Below are 12,963 nucleotides of genomic sequence, written 5' to 3'. Positions count from 1 at the left end.
CATAGTTCAGCTGCATGCTTATGGTTCCTGTAGTGAAGCTATGGTACAATTCTGGCTATATGCTTTAATTACAAATAATACTAAAATATATTGGTTACCATAGTTAAGCCATTGTTAATTTAATTTAAAGGGACATCTAAGCATTTGGATATAAGCGGTGATCGTATATTATATGAATATGAAAGCTGTATCAAACTCCTAGTTTTAAATCTATGTATGTACATTATGTTAAATTTAACTGTTGTTGTGTCATTGTGCAAGTAGTAAAAATGAATTCAATGACACCTCATATCCTCTTTTCTAGTTGTGGCTTTCACTGTAGCATACATGCAGAACAAACAGCTAATTGGAGAGAAAGGTCTCATGCCATGCAAGGACTACTTGAGAAGTGTCAAGCGCTATGTGGGTGGCAAGATTGACTTTAAAGCTTTGGCATACACTCCTTCAATCCTCTGGTTTATGGACTGGAATGACATGGATGCCAACCTGGATGGCATCGCTCTGGCAGGGATGGCAATTTCCGGCTTTGTCCTACTGATGGGAAGGGCCAATATGATGCTGATGGGAATACTTTGGATCTTATATCACTCTATAGTGAACGTTGGACAGCTTTGGTGAGCACAAACACATGCGCAGTTCAGTTTTATGCATTTATGAATTATAAAATGATTGATGATATATTAATGATTTTGTGAAATTAATCAAATATATTTTTTTGTTCCATCTACTGTAGGTACTCTTTTGGTGAGTATTCATTTCTCATATTGTGTAATAGTAGCAGCACAGGCACCTTAATGTTTTTTTTGTCTTGCAGCATGTCTTTGATTTGATTTCTAGTAGCAACATATCTAGAAGCCCACATGAAAGCAATGCTTATGAATCATTGGAACACATAAGTCACAGCCTCTCCCAGAGTCCCCTTAAGTGTTTAGGTTTTTGATTTGGAAGATCCACAAGTTGGACTGCTACAGGCGTAGAAGCCAAATCTTTTTAGTAAAATGGCATTCGAGCCAAGTCACAGTGGAGAAATGCACATTTATACCGAATGATTCATTTGAACTTTTAGCCCAGCCCAGCCCCACAACTGCCTCTGCGCTCACCCACTTTGATTTTCCAGTCCTTTCCTAATCCAAATTCTCCATATAAACAAGGATGCCACAAGTAAGCTGAAGTGGCCGATCGGGAGTTAATTAAGTCCATTAGTGAATTCAGCAGTGTTTTGAGAGAGAAGGAAAATATGTGCATATTCGTTTTCTTCTATGTTTGACACCAGTTTGTTTTGTCATGTTAATGTTTGATTTTAGGAATGTTTCATGGGAATTAATCCTTTTCCATAATATTTATATTGTTGTATATACAGGGTGCGATTTGTGAAAAAAATTAGAGGGGAAAGTTTTAAAAATATTTTTATTTATGAAAATTCATCATGAAAAGTCATTTAGTTAATGCTTTTGCTCAAAGTGACTTACAAATGAGGAAAACAACTGAAGCAATTAGAACAACAATACATAAGTGCACTAGAACTAGTCCCATCAAGTCTAACACAGTATACATAGCCAATGGTTAAAGGCAGAGTAGACAGGTTTAAGTCTAAAAAAGTCTAAATTTCTAAATCCAAATTAGTTTAAACTGTCTTTATAAACCAATACATAAGTAAAATGTAAGTACTCTGAAAAAGAGAGTATAAAATCGAGTGTCTGCAGACCTTTCACGACCTTTCACGGTTTCTTCTAAAGCCACGCCTCAAAACACATGAACGTGCGACGCTAACCGGCTCTGCTGGGAGAAGCATTTACCTGAGACGAGCGGAGAGGAAGGAGCGCCGTGCATGTAGTAACATAATGTCATAATACACCTAATTTATCACTACGAATATAAACAAATAGGATGGCTTTTAGTACTCACTATTAAGCTAGCATATCGATACTGGTAAAGTTTAAAATATATTTAGTTTGATTCGGTAACAAACGAGCTAGTTATATTCATAAGACAAAGCTAAAAACAGGCTGCATTGATACACGTTTTTCCATTACCATCAATTACACTGTGATGAAGGTGAATTTCGTGTAAGATTCATAACATATACAGTGTTTTGCATGTAAGAGTTTCCGTGATGAAAGCATTGTTGACTCTGATGAGGACTACACTCCGGAGACAATACCGCCACCGCATCGTCGACACGGAAAAGCCACGCAATATTTACTCCCGTTTGATTTCTTCGTTTATTCCTTTTTTTGTCTTGTTTGCCTTCGCTGACTGCATATGCAGGTACTCTGACTTCTGAATGCACTTTCTCTGCCGTACTTTTTGCTCTTCCTAGATTTCGTGCCTCGTGCACGTTCAAATCAATCGGGTGTGCGCATGTGTGGGCGGATCCTGTAGCAACAGGGGTGTGCGCATGGTCGCGAGAGAGAGTGATAGTCGCGCAAGCCAATCATTTGTTTCGTCCCGAATGGAAATAACTAACTGTGTTTAAAACAGTCGTGAAAGGTCTACAGACACTCAAGTTTTATACTCTCTTTTTCAGAGTACTTACATTTTACTTATGTATTAAGACAGTTTAAACAAATTTGGAAAAAAGTTTTTTAGATAATTCCTGCCTATCCTGCCTTTAATAATAAAAAAAATTATAAATAAATTTTGAAACACGGCTTGTATTGATTATTCAGGGTATTAAAGGGACACTCATTTTCCAGCTCCCCTAGAGTTAAACATTTGTTTTTACCGTTTTGGAATCCATTCAGTTGATCTCCGGGTCTGGCGGTACCACTTTTAGCAAAGCTTAGCATAATCTATTGAATCTGATTAGACCATTAGCATTGCACTCAAAAGTTTCAATATTTTTCCTATTTAAAACTTCTGTAGGTACATTGTGTACTTAAACCGACGGAAAATTAAAAGTAGCGATTTTTTTAGGCAGATATAGCTAGGTACTATACTCTCATTCTGGCGTAATAATCAAGGACTTTGCTGCCGTAACATGGCTCAAACATATTGATATTACGCAGTGCCCGAAAATAGTCCTCTGCTATTGAAAGTTACCGAGGGGACTATTTTCAGGTTCTGCGTAATATCATTGTTCCTCCTGCAGGAATGTTACGGCAGCTAAGTCCTTGATTATTACATCAGAATGAGAGTAAAGTTCCTAGCCATATCGTCCTAGAAAATCACAACTTTTAATTTTCTGCTGGTCTTAGTACACAATGTAACTACAGAAGAGTCAAGTTTTAAGTAGGAAAATATCGAAACTCTTTGGTAATTTTTTAGCACGATGCTAATGGTCTAATCAGATTCAATGGATCGCGCTAAGCTGCTAAAAGTGGCACCGCCAGACCCGGAGATCAGCCGAATGGACCCCAAAATTGTCAAAATCAAATATTTAACTCTAGGGGAGCTGGAAAATCAGAATATTTTAAAAAAAGTGGAGTGCTCTTTAAAGGCGGAGTCCACGATGTTTGAAAAATGCGTTGGAAAAGGAGACAGGCCGACTACCAAAACACACTTATAGCCAATCAAATCAAATCAAATGCCGGTTTGCGTATGTGTGGGGCGGGTCTATCAACAGAAGGTCCAGATTCTATTGGGGTAGGGGCTTGTTTGTTTAGGTGATTTCAAATATCAACATTGGCTTTCAAACATCATGGACTCCGCCTTTAAGCTATTTCTTGTAATTTTTTAAATAAAATATGTAAAGAATTATAAGCTGTCCTACTCACACCCGCCCTGTGATGTAAAGACCAGAGGGGGAATAATAGCCCCGACCCCCCAAGCAAATCGCACCCTGGTTGTATATACATATGCTACCGTCTCTCACTGCAGTTTGTGCCATAGTATTAAAAATGTACATCTAGTGATTAATGTTCATGGGGACAATTTTCCTCTTTTCATGTTTCTGCTAAACTGTTCGCTTTAAATGCTTATATCTTCTATATGCAAATGTTGATTCATACCAAAATGCTTTTTTGCATAGTTGTGTTTGACACGTGAAAACGTCTCGGGTTACGTATGTAATTGTTGTTCCCTTGCTATACTTCCTGCGTCCCTGTAACGCGGTCTTTGGCAATATTTCAGATAGAGATATACTTCATGCACCCTGTCTTTGTCGTTAAGCCTCAACATTGGTCGAATTTGATATACACATTCAGATGCACTTACCACTGGAGGCGTTCCCAAAGTGTCACCGCAGTGACGCAGCGCGAGTTCCCTCGAATGTGAACTGTAACAATGTATCTTAAAAGATAACATGGTGTAACTTTGCTCTCACTTGAAATGTGCCCCACATTTAATCCTTGAATTTGAGGGTATGGACCTGGAAAGTCCTTGAAAGGTCCTTGAATTTGAAGTTAACTAAGGTGTGGGAACCCTGTGATGAGCCTTAACGATCATTACTATGGTGAACACGAGTCAATAGATTTAAATTACTGTGAAACTGGGTTGTAAAATACCATATAAGATATTTTGGTCTCACATCTGTTCATTTTGTCACATCTTAATCTAACTATCCTAATTTTATGTTCCATTTAAGAAATGACTCACAAACCCAGTTAGACATAAACTAAATTAAAATCAGACAAAACATGACATGGTCTTATGCAAAAACTCTCCCAAAACTCGAATTCAATCAGATCTTGTAATATTTTGTGCTTTTTCTCTCAAACTGAATAAATGTTTCTACAGAGATGGTGAAACAAAGTGCAGAGACAACACTGATAAAAACCAAGATAATCTCAGTGTGTGATACTGTGGAGAGATAAATGTATAACAAATGTCCAACTCCCCTCATATACTGATCATTCATTTTCCCCACTTTTCAATGTAAGTGCATGCAAACAACCTACAGGCTGTGTACACAGCTAACACAGTGTTTTGATGGTCTTCATGTATGTTCAAGGGCTGTGCCAGAGAGACTCGGTGATAATATCATTTGAGCCAGTGGTAGCCTGAATTCTGCCTAGCAGCTTTTTGCAAGCAATCCAATTATTGCAAAATATTTTGATTTAATCTCAGTGATGCAATGCTTCCAATGTGCTTAAGGCCAGATGAATTTACTTGCATGACTCTTTTGCATTATTCTCTATATAGGGCAAAGTAATGCAGTTTATTAATGCTGTACTCCTGCGATTGATACTGATCACTGCAGTTCTCCGAATATTGCACAGATTGGATCCCCTAAGGCGAAAGTGGCAGTAATTTAGAGATTCAGAGCACGTTCTTCTTGCTTTAGAGTTTCTTTTAAACAAGCCAGACAATAGGAAAGGGAGATGTGGATGGGGTTGCATGCAAAGTAAGGGAACGTTTGCAATTTTCGGTTGAACTTTCATCCCAAACCCTGTTTGATTTATATTGTAAAAGTGTACGTATTGAAAAGCGTCTGATGTTTTCTTGTAAATGAGCATTTTTTAAATAAGACTTATTATTAATTCTACCAAGAAATCAGTATTTCTGAATGGCCTGAAGCAAAAGTATACAGTATAATAATAAACGTATAATACGTGCCAAGAGCATTCAGTAGTAAATATCATTATCTAATTGTTATTAAATACAAATTTTCCTACTGTATCTTTGTTAAGCTAACATATTCAATCGGCCCAAAATTGATCACTTTTCTTATCGTTTTTATTAATAGTTATCAAATAATTATTACAAGTAACTGGAAATGTATTGCTCAAGAGGTGTGGGAATACTGTCTTTGGATGAATTAAGACACCGCAGCATGTGGGACGATTTAGATTTCATAAATAGGCTTTCTGTAGTGTTTTGGTTAGCACGCTGTGCTGTTTTTATTTTTGTGCAATAACATTCATTTTCCACTCGCACTGCTAACATAAAAATCTTGTGCAATGTGATTGTGGTTTCTATTGTGTATCCTCAACATGTGCATGTTTGAATATGATTTGGATGTGTTAGCGTGTAGCTGCTCTTTATCTTCAGGTTGGGAAAGTCAACTTCTGGAAACTGGGTTCTTGGGTATCTTCCTGTGCCCGCTGTGGAGCCTCGAACAGCTGCCACGTCACTGCCCGCCTTCTCTTATCTCTATTTGGACCTTCCGCTGGCTCATAGTTCGCATCATGCTGGGTGCGGTCAGTACGCACACATACACACCTATATTTTATATATAAAGCGGCAGCCGTGGAAAAATTTAAGAGAACAGTTTTGACTTTAATCATTATTTCTAGATATATCGTGACCATTTAAGTCTAGTGTCTGTTGAATTTGAACAAACGCAAACTTTAGGAGTGACAGAAAGTCACCCAACAGGAAATGTAATAGACTGAGAGCATTACAAGACCCTTGGTGTTTTTCCCAATTTTTTTTTTCAAATTTCAGAATTTTTCTAAAATACATGTAAAAACATTAGTATGTTGTTGTAGAGAAATAATTTTTTTTAACTTGTTTTCTCTGCAGAGAATTGAAAAACACTTAATCTTTTATTGTTATTTTGACCATGTTTCCCCCAAAATTTCAGTAAATAAATAAAAATAAAAACATAATTTGGCAGAAATGTTGTCGGTAGTTGACAGAATGAAACAAATATTATTATTGCACTTAAACATACCTATAAATCTGAAAAACTGAAATTGGTCTCTTAATTTTTTCCGTGGCTGTATTACATGCACGCACACCAGTGTTTCCCACAGGATTTTGAGAGACTTGTGGCGGTGATGATGTCACACGCTAATTAGCATATATGTGACGTCATCACGTGTTTGCGTTTGATTGAGTGTTGGTGCCTGAAATATGCTTCACTTCTACTCTTTGATCTGTCACATTTTATTGCATTTTAACACAACTTTTTTTTTTACATATTATCAGTTCTGTTGTCAGACATAAAATGAGTAGACTATAAAATAGTTACTAAACACGACCCAGTAACACCTCGTGTTTAATCCAACTGCTGCTAAACTCCTGATTTATAAACGCGACATCGTCTGATAAAATCACCATACATTTACATTGAAGCCATACTGCTGTTGATCTTCTCATTAATGTTTTGTTATAAGCCCTTTTTTATTTTAAATGTGAGTTTTATTGTCGCGTATAGCGCAGACAATTCGGTGCACATTCAGAAATATAAGAGAATACACAGTAACTGTTACACAAAGTTACTACAAAACACGTGCGCAGGCATACCGCATCATTACGAAGGGAGAGAACGGGTGTGTGTGTAAAAAAGTAATGCTAACCTTTCGTCAAGTCATAATAACTCGATCAGCCGTCATCTCTGTCAGTAAAATCTGTTACTGTTTACGCGAAAAAGAAAGTATACGGAGGAACGGACATTGAAAACACCGTCACCTTTTCACTGTTATGTGAGAGAAAGGCGCGCACGCTGCATGGAACATTAGAGAAAGGGAGGGAGCGCGCTGGGCACTTGCAACAATGAATTAAGACGTTTTTAAACAGTAAAATCTAAATGTAAATGAGAATCATTGAAAATGTATTTGTGGCGGCCAGTGTTGATTCCATGAGTAAATCAATGTATGGGAAACACTACACACCTTTAGTGATTTTACAACTGTTTTTTGCCAAAAAAAGCTTGCATGCACTTAGAGGGTTTTGCATCAAAACACAGTCAAATTAGTTAAATAGAGGAGGGCGGGGCACAACGCTTTTTGGTTTGGGCTCAATCTTTAAAAAAATATTTGAGTTTGATTAATTATATTTATTACACAAGCAACACACACATCTCTGCTACAAATAAACATATGACGTTTGTTTCTAGTGCTTACCATTCTTGGACAATTACACCAAACATGACAGAAATGCAAACGTAACAACTTACCCCATAGGTGGGGTTTATTGTAACGGGTAGGGGGTTAGTTGTAACACTTGCTAAAAATTACGTTTGCAGGCAAATATTTCAATACTATTTTTGTCTATATACTTGAAGTGGATAATGTTTATATATCTGTCTATAATAGACAGGTATACACACTGTATTCATTCATCCAGCCCTTTTCTAACAATAGTTCAAGTATAAATGGATAGAAATGTCTAAATATGTGAGAAAAAGCAGCACAATTATGACAAAACATGTTTTTATAAGAGACCCAGTCTATAACCATACTACAACATCAAATATCTGAGATAATGAGCATCAAAGTCTGATTTTAGGCATTAATTTCATTATGATTTCAATCTTTGACGTGACCTTTTTCGATCAATATTAAAGATATGAACAAAAATTAATTTGACACACAATTTTTGATAAGGCAGGCACATTTATTTTGTTGGCAGGCAGCAATCATTTTGTGTGTAGCCTATTTAAAATAACGGTAAGAAGTACGCTAACGTTAGCGGTTTTCATATTGTAAGTGCTAAGGGGTTAGTTGTAACACAGTGTTACAATTAACCTCGCTGGCTCAAAATATTTTCAAGCCCACCAAAAAAGTTGCTAAGAGCTACAGACATATTTCAAAACGATACTATGTTTTAGTCAACAAGACACTGATTAACTCTTTCCCCGCCATTGACGAGATATCTCGTCAATCAAGAGAAAACGCTTCCCCGCCAATGACGAGTATTTCTGTCTTTCCGCAATACCGCTATATATTGCCCTTCCGCAACTTTTTAAACCCGGAAGTATTGCCCTCTGGCAAGCTGCTGCATGTCCGTGTTTGTTTTAAAGATCGCTCTGAATGGGATCTCTATGAAAAGTCACAAAAAAGGAATTATCTCTGCTTTTTGCTCAAAATGTGGTGTTTTTGCAGAAACCTACCCATATTCAAAAGCTGATTACAAAAGAACTACTCAAGGTAGGATGAAACAGGTTTTTTTTTTTTTAAAGCAGAGGGTCTGTTCTTTCATTTGGTATATTGTATGTTTATATATCTGAAGAAGAACATTTTCTGGAAGGCATTAAACTTTGGTGAAAATCATGAAAAACGCTGGTGCTGGCTGGCAACTTTAAAAAAAAATGCTGGCGGTGAAAGAGTTAATATGACATAGCATTGGATTTGGTATTTTATACGCCCAACTTAAAAACCGAAAAAAAAACATATGATGAAAAAATTTACTTACATGCCACCAAAACACTCGTTTATCAATAACTCTCTAGAAAAACATTATACATTTCCAATAATTTGCGGGAGATTGTCTTTTGGCAGCGTGAAAAAATACCGGAAAAACAAAATGCGCAACCTTGCGCAACAATGTAAATAGTTCACGTTACAACTAACCCAGTGTTAGTTTTTGCCCCGCGCACCCCTACTAATGAAATGACTAAAGTCACATTTGTAAAAAATAAGACATTTCAATGGCTAACTAATATAAATTAAATGTAAATATTAAAGTGCAGATGCACAGGGTTTTGAATATATATATCTGTGGGGATAAAACCTATATATTGGGATAAAAGAGTGCATCTGTATTGCTAATGCACACTTTAAACACGCTGTCAGACGACTTCTGTCTGGATTTTTTTATGGTTTCTATGACTGCCGTAATGCTGGCCTATAACTATTGTTTGCCAAAGTATGGAGTTGCCATGTAGATGAAAATGTTTTTCCAATTAGAGACACAAATGTGGGGAAACAAGGAAGGGGAGCTGCACGTTCGGTTAAACAAGGCCAAGAATATAATTGCCTTTAAGTACTTACAACTGTAAAAACCCTACAGCCATTTCCCTTCAGACACAGGACGCATAAAAAAACTCCCTCAGACTGAAAGGTAAAGTGAAAAGCTGGTTTTAATAGTATGGTAATGATTATCATTCATTTGCGCTGTCTCCTCAGATTTCTTTGCGTTTGTGGCGTGAATGTTAATGGAAATAAGGAACCGTCTTAAGGGGGCTTGTAAGATGAATGAATCTTGTCCATATCACTTCCCAGTTAAATTGTCGAATTGGTTTTATACGCAATTAAGTCATTAATTGATTATTAATTTGTGTGCATTTGGAGTTTACCGATGAAGCTTGATGCATATGGTGAAGCTAGTTCATTTATAATACACAGGGTGTAACAGGTAGTTCTCACTGGTGGTTTGGACTTTTAGCGTGGTTTTAACTGTGTAAATAATCACCAAGGGTGGTCAATTACTCTGCGTAATTCACAAAGCACTTTCTTTTCATATTTGAATAGTTCAGTTAAATCAAATCGAATCATTTATTAGCACCAACTTTGTGCAGTAATTGGGGCTAAACACCAAAAGTTTAGCAAGCTGTCCGCTGTTCCGGGAAAAAAACGAAATGAACGCCAGCGGTTTATGAATATAGTCTACCCAAGGTCGTAGCCGAATCAGCGGCCAAGCTGTCGTTCTTGATAATTTTTTATTTTCTTTTTCTCAGCAAGGGACGTTTTTCAGCACACATCAAAGTGCCTCTTGAAATCCTTCAGACTTGAGGCTTGGATTTCTGACCGGACACTGTTTCTTGTGGTTTATACGATTCCCTTGGCCCTACGCATTTATTATCTGCTGAACATGTTTTTTAACGTCCATAGAGATTTTCTTCATGTTTGTCAGATTCTTCAAGAATGGTTTCACTTAGCGACTGAAGTTCACACCTTCCATCAGGAGTCAAACCTCTCGTGTTTAAAATGTTCAACTTAAGTGTCTTCTCCATCTGTTCATATTCATTAGCCATGAAATTATTTAGGAAGTGTAGATGAACATACTGGCTCCTCTTTTCTGTGTAATATGTGACCATGGACCACAAAACCAGTCATAAGTCACACCATACATTGTATGGGTCAAAATAATTTTTATGCCAGAAATCATGCAGATATTAAGTAAAGATCATGTTCCATGAAGATATTTTGTAAATTTCCTACTGTAAATATCAAAAATGTATTTATGATTGGTAATATGTGTTACTAAGGACTTCTAAGGACTTTCTCAATATTTTGATCCCTTTTTGCACCAGATTTTCAAATAGTTGCATCTTGACCAAATATTGTCCTATCCTAACACAATTATACATCAATGGAAAGATTATTTATTCAGCTTTCAGGTGATTTATAGACGGTTTCATAGGATGCGGTGACGCGATTACGCGTCTGAGTGGAACTTTACTTTCGGTCTCTGTTTGTTTAATGGTCTGACTAGTATCTAAACTAAACTCTGGAACAAATACCTCCTCGAAATTAACAAATGTTTTGTTTTTTTAAAGACGAGGGAAGATATACATTATATAGTACACGTTTGACACAGTAACGTTAGCTCAGTGTTTGATACACTTTAACTATGATTTGAACTAAGGTAATCTACGTGTTGTTTATTTTGCTTGTTATCAGAAATAAAATATCTTTGTTGTTATTTAATCTTAGCAAAGTTTACCGGAAGTTACGTGTGTTCCACGAAAGCTGTTTGCTTATGTTGTTACTGCTGAAACGTTGTATGAGTCCCAATAAAAAAAGACCCTTATGACTGCTTTAGTGGTCCAGGGTCACATATTGAATAAAGATGGGTGCAGATCTATATATAGCCAGTGTATATATATATATATATATATATATATATATATATATATATATATATATATATATATATATATATATATATATATATATATATATATATATATATATATATATATATATATATATATATATTATATACATATTTTTAATTCACAAATTTCATTTTGGTATTTTATCTAGATCACCTCATACTTCCTGCAATGATTACAGTATAGTTTAACTCTTTCCCCGCCATTGACGAGTTAATGCATCAATTAAGAGAAAATGCTTCCCTGCCCATTAAAATTTTTTACGGCAATCTGTATTTCCTTTATTATCCACCAGGTGGCGATCTTAAACAACTTATAAAACCCGGAAGTTTCCCCTTAGGTCAAACAGTACAAACAAACCTGTATGTTTTGAGGATCGCCCTAAATCTGATCTTTATCAAAAGTCCTTCACAAAAATTGGTATTTTTGAAAGAAACCTGAGAGGTGATAAAAGAGAACAAATGAAGGTAGGATAAACCGTTTTTTTTTTAAAGCAGAAGGTCTGTTTTTTTCATTTGATATATTGTTTGTTTATAGACGATTTCATCGGACGCACATGATACACGTCTGGATCCGAACTTTACTTAAGGTTTCGTTTTTTTAATAGTCTGACTAGTTGCTAAACTGATCTCTTGAACAAATGCCGCGTCGAAAATAACAAATGTTTTGGTTTCCTAGGTAATGTATGTGTTGTTTTTTTTGCTTGTTATATAAATAAACTACGATTAAAGTACTTTGTTTTTATTTATTCTTAGCAGAGTTTACCGGAAGTTACGTGCGGGCCGCGACAGCCACTTGTTTATGTTGTTACTGCTGAAACCGTCTATACAGTGAGAAAAATAAGTATTTGAACACCCTGCTATTTTGCAAGTTCTCCCACTTAGAAATCATGGAGGGGCTGAAATTGTCATCATAGGTGCATGTCCACTGTGAGAGACATAATCTAAAAAAAATCCAGACATCACAATATATGATTTTTATTTGTATGATACAGCTGGAAATAAGTATTTGAACACCTGTCCATAAGCTAATATTCTGACCCTCAAAGACCTGTTAGTCTGCTTTTAAAAATGTCCACCTCCTCTCCATGTATTATCCTAAATTAGATGCACCTGTTTGAGGTCGTTAGCTACATAAAGACACCTGTCCACCCCATACAATCAGTAAGAATCCAACTACTAACATGGCCAAGACCAAAGAGCAGTCCAAAGACAGTAGAGACAAAATTGTACACCTCCAGAAGACTGGAAAGGGCTACAGGGAAATTACCAAGCAGCTTGGTGAAAAAGGTGTACTGTTGGAGCAATCATTAGAAAATGGAAGAAGCTAAACATGACTGTCAATCTCCCTCGGACTGGGGCTCCATGTAAGATCTCACCTCCAGAACTACACGGGAGGAGCTGGTCAATGACCTGAAAAGAGTTGGGACCACCGTTTCCAAGGTTACTGTTGGTAATACACTAAGACGTCATGGTTTGAAATCATGCATGGCACGGAAGGTTTCCCTGCTTAAACCA

At 36.5% G+C, this 12,963-nt stretch overlaps 1 protein-coding gene across 1 annotated transcript in view; it reads left to right on the top strand.

Moving 5' to 3' along the window:
- Positions 1-12,963, top strand: part of lmf1 (lipase maturation factor 1) — a 55,551-nt gene that overhangs the window by 406 nt on the left and 42,182 nt on the right. Inside the window, exons 2-4 of the mRNA XM_055175836.2 lie at positions 305-614; positions 734-744; positions 5,932-6,080. Coding sequence (XP_055031811.2) covers positions 305-614; positions 734-744; positions 5,932-6,080 — 470 coding nt within the window. The remainder of the gene's footprint in view (positions 1-304; positions 615-733; positions 745-5,931; positions 6,081-12,963) is intronic.

Source organism: Misgurnus anguillicaudatus, chromosome 4, assembly GCF_027580225.2.
Source record: "Misgurnus anguillicaudatus chromosome 4, ASM2758022v2, whole genome shotgun sequence".
NCBI classification, from domain to species: domain Eukaryota; kingdom Metazoa; phylum Chordata; class Actinopteri; order Cypriniformes; family Cobitidae; genus Misgurnus; species Misgurnus anguillicaudatus.
This window is presented reverse-complemented; position numbering and strand designations above follow the sequence as displayed.